The sequence below is a fragment of the Aspergillus lucknowensis genome (genome assembly GCF_044049455.1).
Source record: "Aspergillus lucknowensis strain CBS 449.75 chromosome Unknown BJX67scaffold_79, whole genome shotgun sequence".
Taxonomy (NCBI): Eukaryota; Fungi; Ascomycota; class Eurotiomycetes; order Eurotiales; family Aspergillaceae; genus Aspergillus; species Aspergillus lucknowensis.
In genome coordinates, this window is record NW_027263623.1 from 58769 (window position 1) to 80713 (window position 21945).

General features: G+C 52.6%; 11 protein-coding genes across 11 annotated transcripts; 7 read left to right on the forward strand and 4 right to left on the reverse strand.

The window, feature by feature from the left end:
- Positions 1-5: 5 nt before the first annotated feature.
- On the forward strand, positions 6-1684 carry BJX67DRAFT_318595 (transcription initiation factor TFIID subunit 7 family protein). Its single transcript, XM_071027281.1, has one exon. The coding sequence runs from the start codon at positions 96-98 to the stop codon at positions 1596-1598; it is 1503 nt and encodes a 500-aa protein (XP_070880836.1). The 5' UTR covers positions 6-95; the 3' UTR covers positions 1599-1684.
- Positions 1685-2723, reverse strand: BJX67DRAFT_318599 (uncharacterized protein). The gene has a single exon (XM_071027282.1). It carries the CDS (start codon positions 2404-2406, stop codon positions 1771-1773), a length of 636 nt encoding a protein of 211 aa, XP_070880837.1. The 5' UTR covers positions 2407-2723; the 3' UTR covers positions 1685-1770.
- On the reverse strand, positions 2581-4127 carry BJX67DRAFT_318593 (alpha/beta fold hydrolase). Its single transcript, XM_071027280.1, has 3 exons — positions 3327-4127; positions 3125-3259; positions 2581-3066 (listed from the first exon to the last, which is right to left on the reverse strand). The coding sequence occupies exons 1-3, from the start codon at positions 3864-3866 to the stop codon at positions 2755-2757; spliced, it is 987 nt and encodes a 328-aa protein (XP_070880838.1). The 5' UTR covers positions 3867-4127; the 3' UTR covers positions 2581-2754.
- A 989-nt stretch (positions 4128-5116) lies between these two features.
- On the forward strand, positions 5117-5976 carry BJX67DRAFT_367634 (uncharacterized protein). Its single transcript, XM_071030541.1, has 2 exons — positions 5117-5867; positions 5926-5976. Exon 1 carries the CDS (start codon positions 5129-5131, stop codon positions 5381-5383), a length of 255 nt encoding a protein of 84 aa, XP_070880839.1. The 5' UTR covers positions 5117-5128; the 3' UTR covers positions 5384-5867; positions 5926-5976.
- On the forward strand, positions 5117-8062 carry BJX67DRAFT_391707 (sodium:solute symporter family protein). The gene is made up of 4 exons (XM_071034835.1): positions 5117-5867; positions 5926-6187; positions 6241-6518; positions 6567-8062. Exons 1-4 carry the CDS (start codon positions 5577-5579, stop codon positions 7839-7841), a joined length of 2106 nt encoding a protein of 701 aa, XP_070880840.1. The 5' UTR covers positions 5117-5576; the 3' UTR covers positions 7842-8062.
- A 16-nt stretch (positions 8063-8078) lies between these two features.
- BJX67DRAFT_367638 (YncE family protein) lies at positions 8079-9641 on the reverse strand. Its single transcript, XM_071030542.1, has 2 exons — positions 9556-9641; positions 8079-9478 (listed from the first exon to the last, which is right to left on the reverse strand). The coding sequence occupies exon 2, from the start codon at positions 9394-9396 to the stop codon at positions 8299-8301; it is 1098 nt and encodes a 365-aa protein (XP_070880841.1). The 5' UTR covers positions 9397-9478; positions 9556-9641; the 3' UTR covers positions 8079-8298.
- Positions 9642-9828: 187 nt separating this feature from the next.
- On the forward strand, positions 9829-11186 carry BJX67DRAFT_318640 (enoyl-CoA hydratase/isomerase family protein). The gene is made up of 2 exons (XM_071027286.1): positions 9829-10405; positions 10458-11186. The coding sequence occupies exons 1-2, from the start codon at positions 10077-10079 to the stop codon at positions 10954-10956; spliced, it is 828 nt and encodes a 275-aa protein (XP_070880842.1). The 5' UTR covers positions 9829-10076; the 3' UTR covers positions 10957-11186.
- A 179-nt stretch (positions 11187-11365) lies between these two features.
- BJX67DRAFT_386182 (uncharacterized protein) lies at positions 11366-12183 on the forward strand (the record flags this gene model as incomplete). Its single annotated transcript, XM_071034018.1, has 2 exons — positions 11366-11593; positions 11638-12183. The coding sequence occupies 2 exons, from the start codon at positions 11366-11368 to the stop codon at positions 12181-12183; spliced, it is 774 nt and encodes a 257-aa protein (XP_070880843.1).
- A 168-nt stretch (positions 12184-12351) lies between these two features.
- On the reverse strand, positions 12352-13333 carry BJX67DRAFT_391711 (uncharacterized protein; the record flags this gene model as incomplete). Its single annotated transcript, XM_071034836.1, has 1 exon — positions 12352-13333. Exon 1 carries the CDS (start codon positions 13135-13137, stop codon positions 12352-12354), a length of 786 nt encoding a protein of 261 aa, XP_070880844.1. The 5' UTR covers positions 13138-13333.
- A 367-nt stretch (positions 13334-13700) lies between these two features.
- Positions 13701-15798, forward strand: BJX67DRAFT_386184 (oxidative DNA demethylase; the record flags this gene model as incomplete). The annotated part of the gene is made up of 2 exons (XM_071034019.1): positions 13701-13864; positions 13917-15798. 2 exons carry the CDS (start codon positions 13701-13703, stop codon positions 15796-15798), a joined length of 2046 nt encoding a protein of 681 aa, XP_070880845.1.
- A 17-nt stretch (positions 15799-15815) lies between these two features.
- On the forward strand, positions 15816-16612 carry BJX67DRAFT_318740 (uncharacterized protein). The gene has a single exon (XM_071027288.1). It carries the CDS (start codon positions 15934-15936, stop codon positions 16486-16488), a length of 555 nt encoding a protein of 184 aa, XP_070880846.1. The 5' UTR covers positions 15816-15933; the 3' UTR covers positions 16489-16612.
- Positions 16613-21945: the final 5333 nt, after the last annotated feature.

The window sequence follows — 21945 nt, forward strand, 5'->3', positions numbered from 1 at the left end:
TCCTTCGCCTCTTCCTTAACACAACACACCTCATCACCTGTTCGTCCCATATTCGACACACAAGGGACTACGCTTTGTAGTCACCTTCGATCAACATGTCCGAAACGCCGCGACCGTCCCTAAAGCTCACCTTCTCGAAGAAAAAAGCTGCCGAGCAGCCGCAAAGCCAGCCAACGCCTCCTCCTCCCGAAGACCAACCTCCACCACTACAGCGCAAACTCACACTGAAGATCGCGCGGAAACCTACCGAAGAAGAACCTCAAGTGAAGCAGCAGAAGCCAAAAAGGCCGAGGATCTCCGTTAAGAAGAAGAAGAGGCCAGCAGATGATGCCATCCCCGATGAACCGTCCGCTACGGGCGCATCACAGCAAGCAGCTGGACCCAAGCGATTGAAGCTGAACCCATCCAAAAAACCCGGGCTACAGTCGATTCGGATCAAGAACAAGGGCCTCGTGCCAAATCGACCAACAGGTGTTGGCTACGATTCGGAAGCGTCGGATACCGAAATCGACCCTGCGATCGAAGAGCAGTTCATTCTACGCATGCTACCAGGAGAGGACTGCGAGTACCTCCGGCGTGCGATTACCGAGCGCCGATTTGATCGATCTGAATTCTCCTTCAAACCACTCACCCGTGAAGGCCGGCGTTCCGTCCTCAAGATCAGAGACAAGCAGTATGCCGCCACGTTGGTAGATTTGCCTTGTATCGTGGAAGGCATGAAGAGTTGGGACAGGCGCGGGTGGTACAAGTCAGCGGATATTTGCCAGATGCTTCTAGTTCTAGGACCTATTGCTACTGAGGCTGAAGCTATGGATTACCCTCTTCCCTCCGAAATTCAACGTCTGGATGACAAGACTCTCCAATACCCTCATGGTTTGGCACCCCCTCTTCGCTGGGTGAGGAAGCGGCGGTTTCGAGACCGTCTTAGCACCCGGACCATCGAGCAGGTTGAGAGACAAGTCGAGGATTTGATAGCCCAGGATGAGGCTGCTATCGGGCCTCCCCGCTTTGAGTTGGTGGATAAAGCGTCACTCGATCGCGCCGAAGGGCTTGTACAGAGCGGGAATTACGATGAGTACGAGGAGTACGATGACGAACAGGACGCTGAAGGCGAGATCGACGAAGCGATGGACGAGGTTGATGGCATGTTTGAAGACTTCGAGGACACCCTTGCCGCCGAGATGGAGGCTGCTCTGGCCGCAGGCGCAGATGGTACAGCGCTTGAGGCTGGCGTCGTTGAGGAAGCGCCTGACAGCGCTGTATATCAAGCTGGTACACCAATAGCGACCAAGCCTTCGACACCACCAGCAGACGTTGGTGCCGACACATCTGGCGACGAAAGCGAGGCATCAAATGGGGAAGAAAGCACGCCTGAGGATGAGCTCGACGATGAGCAGCTGGAACAACAGAGGCAGATACAGCAACACCGAGAAGAGATCGCAGAATTGGAGGCCCTCATCCGCTCGGAAACGACCAAGTGGGAGGCGCAGAAGAATCAAATTCTCAAGGGCAAGCTTGCCAAGCGTATCCACGACTTGAAGCAGGACCTAGCCCTGAAGAAGGTCTCGATAGGCGAGGGCGACGACGCTGAGAGTTAATCTCTTCAACAGACCTACATGAATACTTGTTTTGATACCCACTGTACCACTATACGATTCACGCCTACCGCTTCATTTCAGGAATCTCTCAGAGACTGTACATTGTACAGTAATATACGCAATCCGATTCAAACCCTAATAACTAAACAAAACCCTCACAACATCTATCAATCTACCTCCCAACCACCGGCTTCCCCGTCACCTCCCCAACCACCTCCGCCGGTCGCACCTCCGTATCTTCCCTCAACTTCCTCTCCCTTAACGCCTCCCTCTCCACCGTCTCCCCATCCGGCACCGGCGGCGTCCGCCCAACCCTCTCCCCCAAAATCCTCCTATGCCCCTCAGCCTTCCGATCCAAATCCGCCATCGTATCATCCCCCTCCCCAAAACCAGGCGCCCCAGGCCCCCGCGCACTCCCCACAGGCCCCGCATGCGCGCCCGCCTGCGCGCCCCGGTGTCTCGACTGCCCCCCTACCGCTCGCGCAATTGCACCCTCATCCGGCTGCTGCTCCACGCCGTACTCCGGGTCAATGTCGCCTTCTCGTTGCTCCCGGCGGTGCTGGGCGGTGTTTGTAACAGACGCAGACGCATCGGTGGAGGGGAGTGATGACGCGCCGCGGGTGATCCTTTCCGGGGCGTCTCCGCGGTGTCTGTGTCTGTCTCTGTGTTGGTGTTGATCTGCCTCTTGCTGTTGTCGCTGTTCGCGGATTTCGGAGGGGTTGTGGGAGATCGGGTTTTCGTGTTGCGTGTAGGTGGATTCTTTGGGTGGTTGTGGGGGGTGGCTTGTTTTTGTTGATCTGGTTTGCATTTTGGAGGTGGTCTTGCTTTTATACGGTGAAGAAGAGTACTTTATAGCCTATTGAATCAATTGTGCGAGTAAAGAGGTTTGTTGGATATAACGTGGTGTAGTTTTATGTTGATGCGGGCATGACGTCAGAAGCATACTGTATGCTCTCATACTTCTACACTTCCAGTGGCTTCGTGGATCAATGTGGAGATTGAGATTGTCAGGGGAGAGAGTGATACCATATTCTCTGCTAGCGTTCATGCTCTATCCTTAATCCCAGTTTATTTTCTATGCTCGGGCTTGAGATTTGAGTTGAGATTCTTTCAGTAAGGCTACAGTGCTGCTGTCAACTACTTGCACCTAGTCAGCCTAGCCTTCTCTCTCGAAGAACTCCTTCAAGAGGGCATTGACCTCGTCTCTTGCTTCAAGCTGCACCCAGTGTCCAGAGGTATTCACTCTCCTAAACGTCACGTCAGACGCAACCTGCTTCATCTGCTTTTCAACGCCCGGTAACTCGAGCTTAGTTAGCTGTGGGCAGACTATCAAGACGGGCATTGAGAGGTTTGGATCGAGGTTCTCTTGGATCTCATCTTGCTCGTTGATGTTTCCCACGAGAGCATGGTACCATTTCAGTGCGGGGCCGTAGTCGTTTCGCATTATGTCTTGGTGGATTTGGCGTTCCTGGATTAGTCAAATGCCTTGTCTTCTTCCAAGGAATTCGAGGGTCATATTTACTTACGGTCTCAGTGATATATGTTGCTGCAGGCCCCATTCGATCTTGAAGCAGCCATGCTTCCATCGCGCCTGTCGGTCCTACGTGGTCTATCCATAAACTGTGATTTTGCGGGTAGAATAGAGTGAAGAAAGAGTCGGCCTTTGGACGTTAGAACTGGCCAGCAGCAGCCAAACCTTGGCGTATGTGAGGGAAGCGCGGTACATACATGCTGGTCGATAATATCGCCCGCATCAGGTCGAACGAAGAACCCTATGTAGCCGAACCTCTCGAACCCCAAGAACTGCCTCGTCAAGGAATTCACCATGGCGAGGTCGAAATGCTCCCCAGGCTTGGAGTAGGGTACATCCAGAAATGTGCACGACAGAAGACGGTTGGGGAAGTAATTTGCGAGTCGGGAGAGAAGGATACACCCTGTATCATGCGCCACGGCGTGAACTTTGCTAATGCTTTCATGGTCGAGAAGTTCGGTGATTTCGGCAGCCATATTCTTAGTCTTGTAGGGGTCGAGCTCTGTGGGTTTGGCGGTGCCGCCGTATCCTAGAAGGTCCGGTGCGAGAACCCCGTATCCCAGACGAGAGAAAAATTGGATCTGATGGCGCCAGTCGTAACATGACGATGGAAACCCATGCAGGAAGAGAATTGTGGGTAAGGAGGTTATGGTTGGGGGTTGGAAGGCGTACGTATAGACGTGCGACGTTGAGAGTGCGTGACGCCGTACAAGTCGAGGAAACGCAATGCTTGCCATTTTGAAAAATGTTTGGGGATGTCTATTGTGCTGAGGATGCGATATAGTAGTTGAAAGGCTATATATGCATCCTTGTGTTGGACGGAGACTTCCGGAGACTTTATGCGGGCGATAGCACAAATGGCCCAAGGCTGAGAGGAAGTCCAGTATCCTTTCAGGCTCCGATGTCTGAATCAACTTGTATAAATTTTCGAGGGCAGCATTTAATTTATTCCTACCTTTGGTTGTTTCCACGCTCCTCTCGAGTAGTCGCCGGTTGAACAAGAATTGAACAAGCCAGAGCTGCAGCTGAAATTAAGCTTAAATTAGCCCTGAACACGTTATCTCAAGGCGAAGTGCCGCTACTTGGACATGGGTTCACCCAACCGAAGGAAATTGGCGGTATCTGAAGGCCTGCTTCAATCAGCATGCTGATGAATAGCGTTGTCCTCACCGACTTGTTCTTCTTTCTTGGTCACAGCTAGCTAGATCAGCTCAGATCTGATCTAGCACCTTGTTGTCCGGTGCTTCGAACCTCCCATCGTCAAGCTTCTTCCATCCTTTCTTCGAACCCACTAGGCGTACTGTGACGCCATTGCCTCGAAAATTCGACGATTCTCTCGAACCCTGCTGAGAGAATCATGTTAAGCCAGTTCAACATGTAGTCAGAAAAGAGATCGTCCCAAATTACCTGAGTCAGACTTTCTCCATGAGCATAGGTTATCTGCGAAACTATTGTCCTTAAGAAAGCAATTAATGGCAACAAGCGTGCTCATACAGTTTGATGGGGCATCTCTAGATGTGAAGGTTGGAGGGCATATTGTTTGAGAAGCAATCAGGTGATATGCAGCCTTTGTAGCCATTTGAATCCCAACTTGGACTCTTCCTCTTTCAATGATTTCCACCCACCATCACATCCTCCAAGAGTTTAGGCATGTTCATCAGAAAGAAGATTCCATCAATATGATGTTGAATGAACGTTCTGCCGCGCCAAGCTGACTTTCCAGTTTGAGATTTCTAAACCTGAAGTGAAGCTTTCGAAGACTGGAGACGATCTCTTGGTTGTCATCTTGGTCATGCTTGGTATTCATCAAAATCCCGTCTGTGAGCGAGCTGCTCATCTTATCAGCAACACCCGAGAAAAAGATACAGATGATCAGGACAATGACGGCGTCGGGCAGCAACGATATCTAGTAAGCTCCTTTTGTTATTTCCCAAACATGTCAGCCGTATTCTCGAAACTTGGAGCTCTCAAGCTAATCCTTGGAGAGGGCCCCGACGTGATGGTGGGTTGGTTGGTGCAGTTCGCCATCGTGCAATCCTGGCACGCCATCCCAATCCCCAATTGCTCACCTCAAACACACTCCCTCAATGGCCAGTCTCAAACAAAATTGCACAACAATGTATCCACATCGGAAGAGATCTCAGCAAATTGGCCTTGCTCTATTCCCTTTTCTTCAAAGCCCACCTGTCTCTCGGCCGGGAGACACATAACGCGATATCAATCTGATACTGCGTGCCAGCTACCAAAAGCCTAGCACGAGCATTTGGGATTGCATCAGAAAGGGAGGAGCCTGAGTCCACGAGCCATGACTCTCGCAAACTTAAAGTTGACTGAATCCTCCGCGACCTGGAATCCGACTCGAGGTTTCAATAAATGTTTGCTCGTCTTCCGAGGCACTGCACCTGAGTGTATTTAGCTGAGTCTTGCCTTCTCCTCTCTACTATACCATGACTCAAGCAGCTCTTGGGATCCATGGGGTCGACTTGGTCCCTCAAGGGACCGCCTATGGCCTTCTTATCGGCCTGGGTATTTTCTTCTGCGGTGTCATTTTGATCGCCATCAGAGTCCAGAAGGCTTATCTGTCTGAGGATTCAGCAACCTCGGAGATGTTCATGGTCGCAAATAGATCTGTTGGTACAGGGTTAACAGCGTCTGCAGTTTTCTCTTCATGGATGTGGATCAACGAAACAGTGCTGTCGGCTGCTATGTGCTATCGATACGGGTTGGCAGTTCCTCTGGTAAGCCGACTTTTCATACACATAGCCTTCAGTGACGAGCTAACGTAACTACGGATAGTGGTGGGGTTCCGGTCTCTGCTTTCAAATTGCCCTCATGGCAGCTCTTGGAGTCATGGCCAAGATTCGAGTCCCTTATGCGCATACCTCCTTGGAGATTATCAAGATGCGATACGGCACGGTTGGGCATCTTGTCTTCATTGTCTTGAACCTGACGAACAATGTATTCGGCTGTGCTTCTATGATTCTTACCGGGTCGCAACTAGTTTATGGCGTTTCGGGCATGCACTTTGTCGCTGCCACTATTCTGATTCCCTTAGGTGGTGAGTACTAACACCCTCAATGGAATTGAGACGCAATCGCTGAAGAGCATCAGTGGTCCTGTATACTGCGGTTGGAGGGCTTAAAGCCACTTTCCTCACTGACTTCCTGCACACTGCTGTCGCACTAATTCTCATCATCTTTTTCACCTTGTCAGTCCTGACCAACGATGCCGTCGGTGGACTACATGGCCTGTATGACAAAATAGTTGCTACGGCTAGCGAGAATTATATCCCCGGCAACTACGAGGGGTCGCTGCTCACTATGAAGTCCAAAGAAGCTATCATCTGGGGGTTGATCCTGAAATTTGGAAACCTTGCCCTTGTGGTCATGGTCAGCCTCCTTGCGCTTGAAACCCGCTCATTGGCTAATATCCTACAGGATACTGCTTTCTGGCAAAAGTCCTTTGCGAGTGAAGTCAACTCCACCGTTCCTGCATACAATCTTGCTGCATTGGCTGTCTTCGGTATCCCATGGGGTTTGGGAACCGTCATTGGACTGTCTGCTAGGGCCTTGCACCAGACAGCGATCTTCCCTACCTACCCTGCAGACATTACCGAAGCGGAGGTTGAGGCAGGGTTGGTCATGCCATACCTCGTCAAAGCCCTTATTGGAGATTCTGGGATCATTGCTTTCTTTGTTCTTCTCTTCATGGCCCTGACCAGCACAGTCTCATCCTCCATGATTGCAGTGAGCAGTATCCTATCATTCGACCTTTACAAGACATACTTCAACCCCAAGGCAACCGACAAGAAGCTGCTCCATGCGAGCCATATAACCGTCGTCTTCCATGCCATCTTCATCACTGGCATCTCAATTGCACTGAACTACGGCGGCGCCAACATGACCTGGATTGGCTACTTCCGACCCATCCTCTCTTGTCCGGGCATTATCCCTCTCGGTCTCACTCTCTTCTGGGACGGCCAAACACAATTAGCCGCAATTCTATCCCCAGTCCTAGGATTTTTCACGGGGCTCGCCATTTGGCTAGCCTCTGCAAAATCGCTATACGGCGAAGTCAACATGACAACGACAGGAGCAGGTCTACCAGCACTTTACGGAGCTATCGGATCCTTCTTCTCCCCGGCTCTCTATTCAATCATAATCTCCCTATACAAACCCTACAAATTCGACTGGCGCGAATTCCTCCGTATCGAATTGGCGGAGGAGGCTCAGATCCACGCATCCGACGCATCCACCCTCAACGAGCCCAAAGATGAACCGGGCACAGCGACGCCCAAATCCGACTCCGACACAACCGACGCCGACCCAGAGCACACCGCAGCGAATGAGAAATCCATCCCCGTTTCCACAGCCCCCGCGGCCTCGCCGACACAACTTAGCCTAGACGACATCCGCCACCCGTTCAGCGAAGAGACCCTGAAAGAGCTGAATCGCTGGATGAAGATCGCGTGGGCGGCCTTCGTCGTGCTTGTCCTGGTCACGTTTATTCTGTGGCCGATGCCGCTGTACCGCGACTATATCTTCACCAAGTCATTCTTCTCGGGTTGGGTGAGTGTTGCCATTGTCTGGCAGTTCTTTGCGTTCTTTGCTGTGGTCGTTTACCCACTGTATGATGGACGGCATGAGATTGCAAAGGGGGCGAGGGGAGTGTGGAATTCGACGAAGGAGCTGTGGACGAAGACGCGGCAGTAGCCATTCTCCGTCGATGATACGGTGAAAGATCCGTTGGACTACCTTTCTGGAGATATATATAGAGCGAGCACACGCGGCTTGCACCGCGATAACAAGAAAAATTTCCCTTACACTGCCAATTGGCGGGTTCTCTCGCTCGACATGTGATTCAGACGTCTCGTAACCATCGACAGTGAAGAAACTATTCAGACAGAGAAGCACGTCATGAGACTTGACTAGGGCTAAACCGACTCATTTCCATTTTGGATTCTAAGATTGTTATCTTCATGCAAACTCCTCTTCCCCTGTAGATGTATAGTGGCCATAGGCGAACCAGTCGCAAAGTCTTGGCCCTTGAAATATATATGCTGTTCTATAATACTGGAGGTTTCGCGCACGCTACTTGATTCCATATGGAGCTATACATGACAAAGACTAACCCCAGATCCGATCTTGGTATCTTGCAAACAGGAAGAGACTAGGAGTGACCTCTGCGAACTGGGTCACCATCATGATTTGGAATGACCCACGTGCCGTCGCCTAAAAGTTCGAAAGCGTCATCATTGGCGGGAAGCGCTTCGAAACGACCAAGCGATGCACCCGTGCGCAGGTTGACGCGGTGGTAGTGGCGCGACTCCTGCTCACCGGTGTCGTTCACCACCGTGACGATTGCGGTATCCGCGTCCAGGAAGCCGCCGCACCAGTCTATAAACACTTCGTTGTCCTCCTCGTCCTCGTCCTCGTCATCGTCATCGTAGCCAAGAGCTGCTATGGGCAGACGATGTACTACCCTGCCGCTAGGGAATGCGTGAAAAGCGACGTCAGCCCTGCCGTGGTCGACTGTCATGAACCACTCGCCATCGGGTGTCATGTCGATCAGGCAGCGATCGATCCATCCGTAAGAGTGCAGGTCTATGGCATTGGCATCGCGGGTAAGTGCCGCTCGAAATATATTCACTCCATCCTGTCCTTCGCCCACCTCTAGCAGGAGTTGCCCGTCGGGGTGTACGGCGAGATGGGCTGCATGCCCGACGGTACCGAGCTCAGTCCTGGCGACTTCCTCGCCAGTATCGGCACGCAGCACCACTAACATGTCGGGGCCGCGATCAGCCATCGCGTCCGGGCGATATACCCAGGCCCAACTCCCATCCAGAGAGAACACACAGCCCGGGTAATGCCCGTAGCGCCTGGTAGAGTGAGGCTGGAGTTCATAGCGCCACAGCACACCACCATTACGGCTGAAGCACACCACGCTATTGCGGGTGGCATAGATAGCCCTGTCTAGGTCTGGAGTAATCGCATGGTTTAGTATCTCGTCTTGAAGCTCGACGCGCGAGGTCGCAGCCGGCTGTAGCTCCCCGTAGGCGCCGTCAGTAATATTGTAGACGCGCAGCTCTTGACCCTGAAGGCGCGTGACTAGAGTCTTCACCTCAGCAGCTTGAGAGGGCGCAGAGGATAGTCCTCGGTGTTTTGACACGACAACACGCTTTCTGGCATTCTCATCTGCGAGCTGTTCCATCATCTTGCGCTTGGCTTCGCTGTCTTCAAGCATGCGGGCGAGACTTGTTTCGTCCATGTTTGTTCCCTGAATTGCTTGGACTTGGACTTTAAAAACGGTTAAGATCCACTATATCGAATCCTCGTGCTCGCCCCTGTGCCTCTTGGAAGTCAACAATACCATCGGTGGTGGGGGAACCGAAGAAGGTAAAGCATCAGCTAGTTGGGACAACCATACTAGGGTTGGCCGGAGTAGAGCCAGGAACTCTCGTGAGCGAGATTATAAAGAAGGTGGCCAAGGCAGTCACAACTGCGGTGTTGGGCTTGTTTACCTGAGCCCTGAGGCTCCCCCGCCCTTCTTCGTTGGATACGCCGGCCCGGAGTTTGATTTTTTCCGGACGCCACGATCGACTAGCTGCTCCTAATCGGGCTTAGTTTCCGATCACATAATCAGATTGAGTGCCGAGGATCTTGTGAGGAAGTCATGTGTCAAGGATTCAAGAAAGCCAGATGAAAGCCTTGTATTCCTGATAGAGGTACCTCGCGACCCGTTACGAGGCCATTCATGTAGTCTAAGGACGTGTGGCATCTCACCTGGGTAGGAATCGGGAAGGTGGATCTGAGCCATCCGAGGAAGTCATCGAAATTCATGTGGAATACGAACCCATCACTTTACTTTATAAATACTCCTGTCCACTACTCTAGACCCCTTCCAAGATTCCTTCCACCATTACCTGAGCCAAACACTACAAATCCACAATGACAACCCTCTTCACCATCCCCATCTCCTCCACACGAGGGAGTATACTCTGCTCAAACCCCGCAAAAGCAAAAGGCCTCGACGTTGACACGGAGAAAGTCTATATCCTCACGTTCTCCTCGCCGCCGGATAACCGGCTCACCCCGACCTTCATCTCGGCCTTCCTGCTCGCCCTGGATATCATTGAGCACCGGTATCCGCGCGGCGTGGTTGTCTCGACGTCGGCCATTGCCAAGTTCTACAGCAATGGGTTGGATTTGCAGCTCGCGCAGGAGACCGAGGGGTTCATGGAGAAGTACCTGTGGGTACTGTTTCGGCGGTTGATCACGTATGTCCTTGCATTAAATGAATAGGAGAAAAAAGTATGTTAACAGAAACAGCTACCCCATGCCCACAATCTCCCTGCTCAACGGACACGCCTTTGCTGGCGGCCTCATGTTCGCCATGTACCACGACTACCGCATCATGAACCCGGTCAAGGGCTTCCTGTGCCTGAACGAGATCGACTTCGGCGTGCCCCTGCAAACGCCCATGATGTCGATCTTCCGCGAGAAGCTGACCCCCGCTACGTTCCGGGACCTTGTCTTGGAAGCGAGGCGGGTGCCCGGTCCTGAGGCGCTGGCGAGGGGTGTTGTTGACGGGCTTGGTGGACTCGAGGAGGTGGTGGGCTTCATTGCGGAGAGGAAGTTGGAGGGGAAGGCGCGGAGTGGGATTTATGGGGTTATGAAGGAGGAGATGTATCGTGGGATTCTGGGGGGGTTGGAGGATCATGAGGGGAATTTGGGGTGGAGGGATCGGATTGAGGAGAGGAAGCAGGTTCTTGAGGGGGAGAGCGAGAGGAGGGTTGAGGCGTGGGAGAGGGAGAAGGCGAAGCTATAATGTTGATATCTATTGGACTTTTCTTTGTACGAAGGCTGATATAAGGCACTCTAGAGATACTATACAGTAAGAATAGTACAACAGAATTATAATCCTGAATAAGCTTCTTCTCTAAGATAAATCTAACACAGCTGAAGGATATCTCTCTTTCATTCTCCTAGGAAACTATATCCAGGTACTTGTTCTTCTCTTCACTCTTTGCCTGCATATCACTGTCGCCAAACAAACCCCTTATCAACCATGCTATTAGAAAGAGACCACTGGTTCACATATTCATCTCTATTCACGAAACGCCGAGATCCCACAAACATAACATGATCCCATCCCAGTTCCTCTTCCCTCTCCTCTCTCACCATCATCCTTGCCTTCATAATCCCTAACACCTCACCACGAAACCACCGTCTTCATCATGGGTCAAAGTCAACGCCGCAAAATGAAGCGTAAAGCTTCAGCATCCCCCTACCCCCTCCAGTCTGAGCGCCTCCCAGCTCGCGGACCCCCATCCAAGACCGACGACCCCTCCAAACATGACGCCGAACGCCAGAACGACGAGGAAGAGAAACACCGCTCCGCCATGGCGAAGTACTGGGCCGCAAAGGCGGAGGCCCTCAAGGAGCCATTTTGTCCGGAGGGCCAGGTAAGAGAACCGTTTTCGGTCCGTGTTTCGTGTAACGTTGTAAGTTTTTCGGTCGACGTTTCCATGCTACTATGCGCGTGTGTATATGTTCTAAGTATGTTTTTGTTGGGGGGCGGTTGGATGCGGCACAGAGGATTAAAGATTCTCCCTCGCAGACGAGGATACCAGATTATCAGTGGGCGCAGGGCGGCCCTCCTCTGTCGAACGACGCAATTGCCAATATTCTCATGCAGTGCAGGCCCGGCTGTCCCCGGTCCTTGGCGTGGATACGCGCGAACGAGGTGACCAAGATAGCGAAGGCAAGGTTGAAGGCGAAACTGAACGAGCACGGGGGCCTCAGGAAACAGGTTCTTGAGAAACTGCGTGCGAAGACACTCGAGGCGCTCAAGCAAGTGAATGCGTCGCAGGACGAAGTTCGCGAGGTGTTGAGCATGTTGCCGGAGAGGGATGATGATGAGATGACTGAAATCATGGAGCCGGAGCCCGGACTCGACGAGGAGCTGCTCACGAGGGTTATGGAGGCGCATGAGAGGCTGCAGAATACGATGCGTGAGGCTGAGGAACTTAGAGCGGCTCTTACTGCTTCTTGAGGCGCTGAAGACGATCAGCGGGTGTCCGTCGCCCTTCCATGGCGGCGCCTGCTGTCCTTCGTGGGTTAGCTCGACGAGGATAGGTAAATGTATTCTAAAAGCAGAGACTGCTCCAGATGAACTGTATATTACTAGCTCTTTTTCAGGAACCAATACCATCTGAACCGTTCACCCTTTCTTGCTCTTGCTGGTTCCCTTTGCTTTCGTCGGACTCTCCAGCTTATCTACTAGTGGCCGATACGGCGATGCTAGCGTATACTCTGGCGCCCGTTGCGCGAGCTCATCCCGCCTCGGCTCCCCAAGAGATGGGCGGCGCTGCTCCTCCTCATGCATCTTATCCAGAGACTCGCCGACGATTTGGTACTTCGCCCAGTTGATAGGCGGCATGCGGACGACGTTTTGAGGCGTGGGTAGCGTTCCTAACCCATCCGATTTTTGACCCTCGGCGGGCGATCCTGTCTCATTCTCCTCCTCTTCGTGACTGAAATCGATAAACCCTCCCTGGTCCTTCCGTGATAGCTTCCCCTCCGCAAGCTCACGCGCAAACTTCTCCGGATACTGCGCAGCCGCTTCTTTCATTCGCTCCAATGTCTGGATGTCTCGTAGCCCCTGTTGCTTCTGGAGTTGCAGGATAGATATGGCTGAGCGCAGCGCAATGGCGTCTGGATTCTCGCTTTCGGAAATCGGTACAGGTGGAGGTTCAGGTGCGAAGGAAGCCGGTATTGGAGGGGGAGGAAGAGATGATGAAAGCGAGGGGTAAGGAGGGGCTTGTGATGTGGGCGATGGTGACGCAGCTGGTGGGATTATGGGGTGTTGTGTCCCGTTTGGTGCGGTGGAGGGGTCCCGGACGGGCGTCAGATGTGCGAGGACGGGTGTCACGGGTGAATAGGGCGGGCGAGGAGGTGTCCCTGGCCGAGACGGTTCGCTCTGCTGGTTTTCCTGACCCGGCTGCATTCTCTCGACTTCGTCGAGCTTGGTAGGAGGGCCCAGAGGCTTTGCTCCTCTCTTGGGGACGAGATGACGTTTGTTTCAGGCTGACGGATGAAAAATGACAGTTGTTTGAGATGTAGGGGCTGTATTTCCACTCCGGAGTGGCAGATAAGCAGCTTTCGTAGTCGTAACGCGTGAGAATGTTGGTCTGGCAGAGAATGAAGTCGCTCAGGCAGAAGCAGTTGCTTTCAAGGTGGCGATGACGGTGCCTGGGCCCAGGCCTTATCGCGGCTCCGCACGGCGCACCTCCGCGGTTCCGTGCCGATGGAGGAATTCGCTCCAGACGGGATATTCGCGCCACGACAACAATCAATTCGATTCTACCCACTTGTCACGGTAGTATTTTCATCAGGATATTGACTAGAAAAAAGAAATAAATCAACAGCAGAACTTGTTGAAAGTGAACCTTGGAATGGCCTGATCCTGCGGTGCGGTCGATCATCCCGTCCTCACCGCCTTGGAAAAAAAAAACCAGGCCACACTTTTCACTTCTTTGCACTTCATCTCCACCACACGTTTGGGCCAATATGAAGCGCAAGACCAACGGCGGGGAGTCGCTAGATGCCAATGGCGAACCCGACTCGAAGAAGCGTGCCCTGTCGAGCGAGGAAGTCGCATTGCGCTTCCGCGACGGTCTCTTCGAGCCCGCGGAACAGCAGAAGTATACCAAGGCATATGCTCAGTCAGAGCCGTATGTGAACTCAATTCTGTTTATTCCGCGCGGATTGCTGACTGACTCGAAGTTATAAGCATGGCGTTATCCACCCGCTAATTGAAGACTCCCTCCTGCGATCCGTTCGTGATGAAATCCAGGCACATCTACACTTCACCGAGAAGGAGACGGACATCTACAAGATCTTCCAGTCGGGCGATCTCGCGAACCTAGACGGGCTAGACGATGGGTCGCTGTCGCGATTACCGTCGATTCTGAAGCTTCGCGATGCTCTCTACTCCGCGCGGTTCCGCGAGTTTCTCTCCTCAGTGACTGGCTCGGGTAAATTGAGTGGATGTAAGACTGACATGGCTATCAACGTCTACAATGAGGGCTGTCATCTCCTTTGTCACGATGATGTTATCGGAAGCAGACGGCTCAGCTATATACTATATCTAACAGACCCCGACACGCCGTGGCAAGCCGAGTGGGGGGGTGCTCTGCGGCTATACCCAACGACAACGAAGAAGGACGCAGAGGGTGACGATGTCAAGGTTCCTAGCCCGGATTTCTCCCTGAGCATTCCGCCTGCTTTCAATCAACTGAGTTTCTTCACGGTGCAGCCGGGCGAGAGTTTCCATGACGTGGAAGAAGTCTATCACCCCTCGGAACGCGAAGACAACTCTAAGAAACGAGTCCGCATGGCGATCAGTGGCTGGTTCCATATCCCTCAGAGAGGCGAAGACGGTTTCGAAGAAGGTCTGGAGGAGAAGCTTGCTGCGCGGAGCAGTCTGTCCCAGCTGCAGGGTCGCGCGGATATCCATGACCTCCCCCAGTCGAAGCCAGTGGTCTGCAACGACGAACCGGAGGAAGTGAAGGGCAAAGGCAAATCCAAGGCGGAAGAAGAACCCAGCGCAGACTTCACCGAGTCAGACCTCAACTTCCTCGTCCAGTATATCGCCCCTTCATACCTTACGCCGGATATCGCGGAAGAGATGTCCGATGCCTTCCTCAACGATTCCTCCCTGAACCTCGAGCGCTTCCTATCCGACAAATTCGCCGCCAAGGTTCGCGCCTACATCGAAGACCAGGAAAGCCAGAAGCTCCCGGCCTCATCCGACGAAATCCAGGCCCAAACAGGCTGGACCGTCGCCCGACCACCGCACAAGCACCGCTACCTCTACCAAGAACACTCGACACTCCCCGCAACCAAGGGTCCGGGTCCAGCAACACCAACCCCCATCCAAGAACTCCTCAACGTTCTCTTCCCCTCAAGGGCATTCCGCAAATGGCTCTCCTTAGTCACAGGCTCGGACCGCATAACAAGCTACAACTTCCTTGCCCGGCGCTTCCGCCGTGGCCACGACTACACCCTCGCCAACACCTACGCCGGCGACGAGCCACGCCTCGAGCTAACCCTAAGTCTAACCCCCACCAGCGGCTGGGAAAAGGAAGACACGGACAAAGACAAAGACAAAGACAACGAAGGCGAGGGGGAGGGCAATGGCAATGACAAAGAAAACTCTAACCCAGAACCAAGTTCCGCACCAGCGCCCGCAAACGGAGGAAACCCATCCCAAGACCAGTCGAACCCTAAACCCAGCGAGGAAATCTCCGTTGGTGGGTACGAGATTTACATGGTCGGCGACGACGACGACGACGGTGGTGAAGAAAAGGGGACTGGCGCCGCCGACCCCGCTGTCTATCGATCTGCCGCGGAGGATGAGGACGACGGGATACTCTTTAGTACGGCCGCGGGATGGAGCAGGCTTAGCATTGTGCTTCGTGATAGTGGGACGCTGAAGTTTGTCAAGTATGTTAGTGCTGCGGCGAGGGGGGATCGGTGGGATATTACGGGGGAGATGGGGGTTGAGTTTGATGAAGAAGAGGAGGAGGATGATGATGATGATGATGGAGGTGACGATGAAGACGGCGAGGACGATGAGGACGAGATAGAAGAGGAACAGGACTGAAAAAGAACGGCCTTGGATTCCCTATATACTTCAAGAATATTAAGCCATTGACGAATTGAAGATTGCACATCGAGTACCGTCTGCCCAACACAAGTATCTCCGTCATCTGTCTCGAGACCTGGGACTTGTGAAGGCATGAGAGAATTTGTCCACGCCAAGCCAACACGATCCCACAGAAACCCACAAGCACAGCACCAGCGCGGGCGCCAACGCCTTTGCCAGATTCGCACTTCGGAAATCGGAAACTCAGAGAACGCGCTCCATCCCCAAAGAGATCAAATCCCCGAGAGGGGCCCGCACCAGGGTTCAGTGCCAATTGAGGACGAACGTGAAACGCCGCCTCAGAGAAGGGCGGGACGGAGTTCGCGCAAGCGAGACCCCATCTCAAGAGTAAAGAGTCAAGAATCAAGAGTCAAGAAGAGCGACGAGAGACGGCGGGGATCCGCAACCCTGTCAAGCTCCCACGTGGTGCGGGCCTCAACTCTTCATCGTCCAATTATTCCGTTGAAAGTTCGACAGAGGTGCCATGAGAGGTGCAAGGCGCTAGCCGTTCTAGGAATATGCGGAGAATGCGAGTTTCTTTGCCTTCCACGGGGTTGCCAGGCTGTTCGTTCGTCACTTGTCGGGGAGGATCGTGATGGTGGCATGGTGTTCCTGCGGAATCCTTCGCGAGGACGAAGCGAGACGTGAAACTCGTGGGAGGTGAGGCTATTCTAGCCTTCGTGCTGATCGGATCTCGAGCTTGAGAGAGCTCGCAGCACGTGCTCGGATTGGCGAGAGATATGGAGAGCCCCCTGGCTCGACTTGGGCACCCAACCCACTTCTCGTTTTTCGATCATTGTCCAGCCCACATCGATGATTGATGGATCGATCGTCGTTTTCGGGGGTTTTGTCGGGGAGATTACTCAAAGAGTTGGGTCAGCCTCGAAGGGTCGCAAATGGACAGAGAATGGAAATTAAGGTATGATCATCAGTCGGTTAAAACTCAGCGGTTGACATTGAGGATGCATCCGATCATGGCTTTTCTGGTGAATCTTGCAATCCTCGACTGGACCCGTGGACCTCCAGGGCATGAACCCGATTTTCCCGACCTTTGCGAGGATCTGATTCGTTCAGTGCGAGATGAACGACTTTGGGTTGAGGAGCTCCGCGGAGACTCCAAGTGTTCGCGATTTCCATTCATCAGGTACCAAGGTCAAGGAAGAACTTGGGAGCACTCAAGAGAATCAAAGGCCGTTCAATCTCTGTCAAAGATAAGATCATTGGACGTGTGTGTGAATAATTCGATTGTTCCTCGTATCACGCATCAGTATCTTGCTGATCTTGTAAGGTATCCTTGGGGTTATCTTTCTTCGCATGCCTCCATCTCTCTCGGAGTGTCGGAAGTATGTCAAACAAGCAGGATGGAAAGTCGCAGGCAAGATATGCAAGTGAGAGCTGCGGCTCCCGACAAGGAGACTGCTGAGAAATTCAGTTGATGGAGAGGGGGCAGGCGCCTCTTCACCATCCTCACCCTGCAGCAAAACTCAACTCCACATCGATCGTCTTTGTATTTTAACTGTCTGAACGGCCTCTGTGGGTCTAGTCTGATCTTCTCGGAATACTCCCTGTGATAAGCGAGCGCCCTGGATCGAAGAGCCAGTTCTTCCCTGCTTTTGTGTGGTTGAAAACTCAGCGGTCGCGCTTCGAGCTGTCTTGATCGAGTATGCTACGTCATTTTATACTCTTTGAAGGATGTAGAAATCATGCCTCGACCTCGAATGAAGGAGAAAAGGTGGAGTCCTCGAACGTTCCCAGGCATGACCAAGAGCACAGTGACGCAAACACTCCAACGACTGTCCTTCACTCTTCTGTCGGCTACATCATTCTTGGCCCTTCATAACTTGCTTTTTCGGCATCTTCGGATGGAAGACGAAGCGAGATGATTATTCTTGCATTACAGAAGATATCCCGGCGGGAGACGGGACCTTCCCGGTCCGTCACACAACTGCTGCATGTGGCCGCCTGCCGATTTTGTGTGCGTCATGCTCGTGGTTGGTACTCTGTACGACACGGATAGAAATTCATGCGAGAGAAGACAAGCCAGGACCTCTATTCGCTCAGCTTGTTCCAAAAGTCCCTGGAAGTGATTACTGAGGTTGATTCCTCAACAGCCTGCCAGCACTCCACGGACAGGAGAGAACAGCCATACTGAGGTCGTGATGTTGATGGAATATTGCGTGCGTGGGTGTTGTCACTGGCGACTCTTTTCTGGGTGATCTTGTCTCTGAACCAGAGATTGGAGAGAAGCTCTGGAGACAGGCAAGTGACTCAATTTTGGGATAGTGCAAACACGCGGTTGCCAACAAGGAAACCTTGTCGATCATCCGCACTATGGGTGCACGAGTCGATGGATTCGTGAACAAGAAGACGACGGGATTGAGCGACTGGCAGTCTGACTGCTGAAGGTTTGCCCAAGTCGTGTCACCGGTGTCACCTCGTCCTTATTGTGGCGTCTCGGCACCAGAAACGGCTCCAGATGAGATGCGCTCGATCTCGTCTTTGAGGCAAACAGCCGGATTTAAGCACAGTAAGCAGCCGGAGTTACGACTGCTGATATTCGAGTGGCCGGTGGACTGCCCCTGCCGGAGTTGTGGCAATTTGAACCCCCCTGCTCCCGCCCGACGACCGACTGGAATTGGGGCAATGAGGGATTGGAGAAGCAGGAGAAGTTGATTGTTGAGAAACTGAGGGTCTCGAGAGGTCCCTAGCCTCTGGAGTACAAGGTACTTCCCATACCAGAGTTACCTTGATGGAGTTGAAAGAAGATAAGCGCATCGGGATCGCCATGGTTTGTCTCGGACCTGCTCTCTGTTGATCTCCAAACCTTATTTCAGGCTGTTCGATCTTTGACCTGACTCGCGTGAAGGAAAGATCATGAGTGCAGAAACCCCCTTGGAGGGCATTCCAGGACTGCAGAGACCTACAAAGCAAGGGTAGGCTCCAGCATCTGCACTGGAAGGACGGGCTGTCCAGAGCTTCGACTACCTAGGGTGGAAGAAGGGAGATGGGGAGACTCGCAATGGAGGTTGGAGATTCTATTGAGTTGTTGAGAGAGAGTTGAAAGCTGGCTTCGTTTTGCGTGGGACTCCGAGTCGGAGTCTGCGTCCGTGCGAATAAGGATTCGCGACGTGTGTCTATGGCCTGCAAGTTCTTCGCTCAGTCGGAAAAGCAAGGGAAGACACCATCTGTCCCATGCTTTCATGGGCCGCGTGTTGTCTGACCTGAGAATCATCCCTTGTGGAAGCAAGACACAAACCACGCAGCTCCTCCAGACTTGGCGTCATTGAGGTCAAGCAGGTGTCTGTGGTGTCAAGCTCGAGTTCCACCGTCCCAGGCTCCAAGTTTCTTAGGGGCGATCATTCCACATTCCACCATGGATGCCATGTGTCTTGTGCTGGAAAGCCAAATTTATGAGGACATTACTTCATTGGGCAAAGTGGACTGTATTTTTTTTTGTCAAGCGGGGCGCTGATCTCTCTCCCTCTGACCCCCAACAGCGAAACACCCTGAAGGCTCAAACAACGCAGTCGAAGCCAGTTCTTGGAGACACCAGTTTGAGTCACAGCAGAAAAGTTGTTTTTTCGAAAACGTCCGCCAAACGACATTATTTATCGGAATCAGTGCGTTCTGTCGTGCCCAGCCACTCCCACCCCATGGACGAATCTGAGGAATCCGGCACTGGCAGGGTTGCATGGTGGGCTTCACTGTGGATTTGCAAAATTGGTCGACATAAAAAAAAAAAAAAAAAAAAAAGAGCACGAGAGACGGGCGTCTGACAGTGACGGGATTGCTACTGGGCTTCCCCACTTGGTCAAGCCTTGAACGACCTGCAAGGAGAGCCATGCAACGTTAAGTCTCACACTGTGACCGGATTCCGTTGCTAACGATGCTTTTGGCAGTTCGCATTATTTTTTCAAGGCTTGGACCCTTGGAGCCGATCGTGGCCACGTGAATGTGGCCCATATCAAGATCGTTGCTGGTCGAGGGCTGCCTTCCCCCCCCTTTTGTCCAAATCAACAGGTTTATGATTCCATGATTGCATCAAGAAGGAATGTTGCCCATCGCGAAGTATTGACACCAAACTCTGGGCGGCTCACCGCCGTCATATGCTCGGGGACGGCTCACTCCCTGAAAAGCGGTTCGGTTATGAAACGTTTTGGTAAAATGACCTGAATTTTCAAATCGACGAAGAACTTCAATGACGGGGGAAAAACCATGGAAATCGGCGAGCTTTCCGCGACTGCAGATTCCAATGATGCGGAGACCTCACCTCCAATGAATGAAGGAAGAAGAACATGCAAGAATTCTCATTGGCGGGTTCAAGTTGGCTTGGAAGTCAATCCCTCGCATCTTCGGAATGTCAAACATTCAAACATGTCTTCTCCGCCACCCTGGTTGCAATACTCTGGCCCAGAACCAGGACTTGACACTGTTCCTGTGCAGAGCGTGGAGATTGCGGAAGCCATGGCTGGCTCTGCCTGTGACTCTGGCTTCACGTCTCTGATTTGTCAGTGCGGGGTGAGATCATCCCCCATGATCCGTCCTTCCTTCTTTGAGTCCCACTTCCCGTCTTCCCTTTTTACGGAGCATTTCCGAGGTCCCGAAGTCAGGTCGTGAGTAGCACCTTCCTAAGTAGGCAAGGTACTCTTTCTGGACCAGGACTAACATAACCTTCGATCCTGGAGTAACCCATGGACCTTGCAAAACGTGATCAATCTTGGCCGTGGCTGAGAACGGCTTCGTTTTTCTGGATCCAGAGCTCTTGTGCGGGTCAGCCCGGTGCCCACCTGCAAGACTTAGAAGCTTCTGTCTCGCGCGAACCAGGAACGATCTCGGCTGGACGTGAAAAGGTCAACCAAAATTGACGCCGTGGAAGAGTTTTTTCGCCCCTGGATGGCATGATTATTATGTTCTTCCGTCTGAGACCTTTCATGCTCATCCCGGTCTGCTCGCACGCGCACATACTTCAACCAGGTAGTGTGGGGTATCGCGCGAAGGCAGACACAGCAGTCACCCTCCTCTGAAGAGGACTTGGCAGGATCTGCGTCTCGATTACCTAGGATAGTTGACACGATTACCCAAGTCTGGCAAGGCTTCTTCAGCTTTTGGTCTTCTGGCGCTCTCACAAAAATAATATGTCTTTCAGGCGATGGCCAAACCTTTCAGAAACCCGACACAAACTTGACATTTCACCTCTTTGGTTCGCAGATGTTGATGAGTCTCCCCGCGATCTCTGGAAGGCCAAGGAACCTTGCTCCGGAAGCTCGCGGGCTGGTGGAAGATATTGAAGATGGTGAACCTTTCGGTTGTGGTGCCCAGCGCAATTCATCCCATTCTGTGAAGACTCTTGAAAGCAGCTACTTTATTATTGAGGAAGCTCTGAAAGCATTGTGAAAAGAAGATGGCAGGTGCTTCAGCGCTGCAAACTGGTTTCTTCTGCCGTCGATCCTCTCCTTTTGGAAGGATGGGAAAGACCAGCCCTGGAGCTTTGGTACCTGGCGTTTGCGGTGAAATCATGTCACCAGGGTGTCTCGATGTCCAACTTCCCAAGGAAGCGACTTTCCTGTTCCCCGTCAGACCCCGATTGGCGAGCACAAACTGGGACGAGGTCGAACGACCACTCAGCCTGGACATTCTTGCTGGCTGCAATTCCCTCCCAAAAACTGCCTCGTGGCGAGGGGTGGTTGAGCCGATCTTATGCCCTTCATCTTCGGTCTGCAGAAGTGCTATTTAACCGCGTAAACCCAGGTCTCGAGATTTCTGCTTCTCTTTGGTTTAAAGGCGTGCTTGAAGCCTTGGATAAAGGCCGCCGCTCAGCTTGTCATTCTTGATGTTGATGACCCCAAACAGCACGACTGGAACCTCACAAGGAACGACCTCAAAATTCTAGGTCAGGTCTGACTGGTCAGTTTCAATTACGGGCCACGAGTCCACAAAGCACGCCAAGAGGGAGATATCACGTCCGATTTGTGCTCAAATTGTAGTGAATCCTCCTATCAACGTGCCTGATGACTTTGGAGTACAGGGTCAGTGATCAGATCCGTCTTATTTGTCACGCATCTTTTCGTGTTGCAATGAGTGGTCGACCCAAAGTGTCTGATCAAG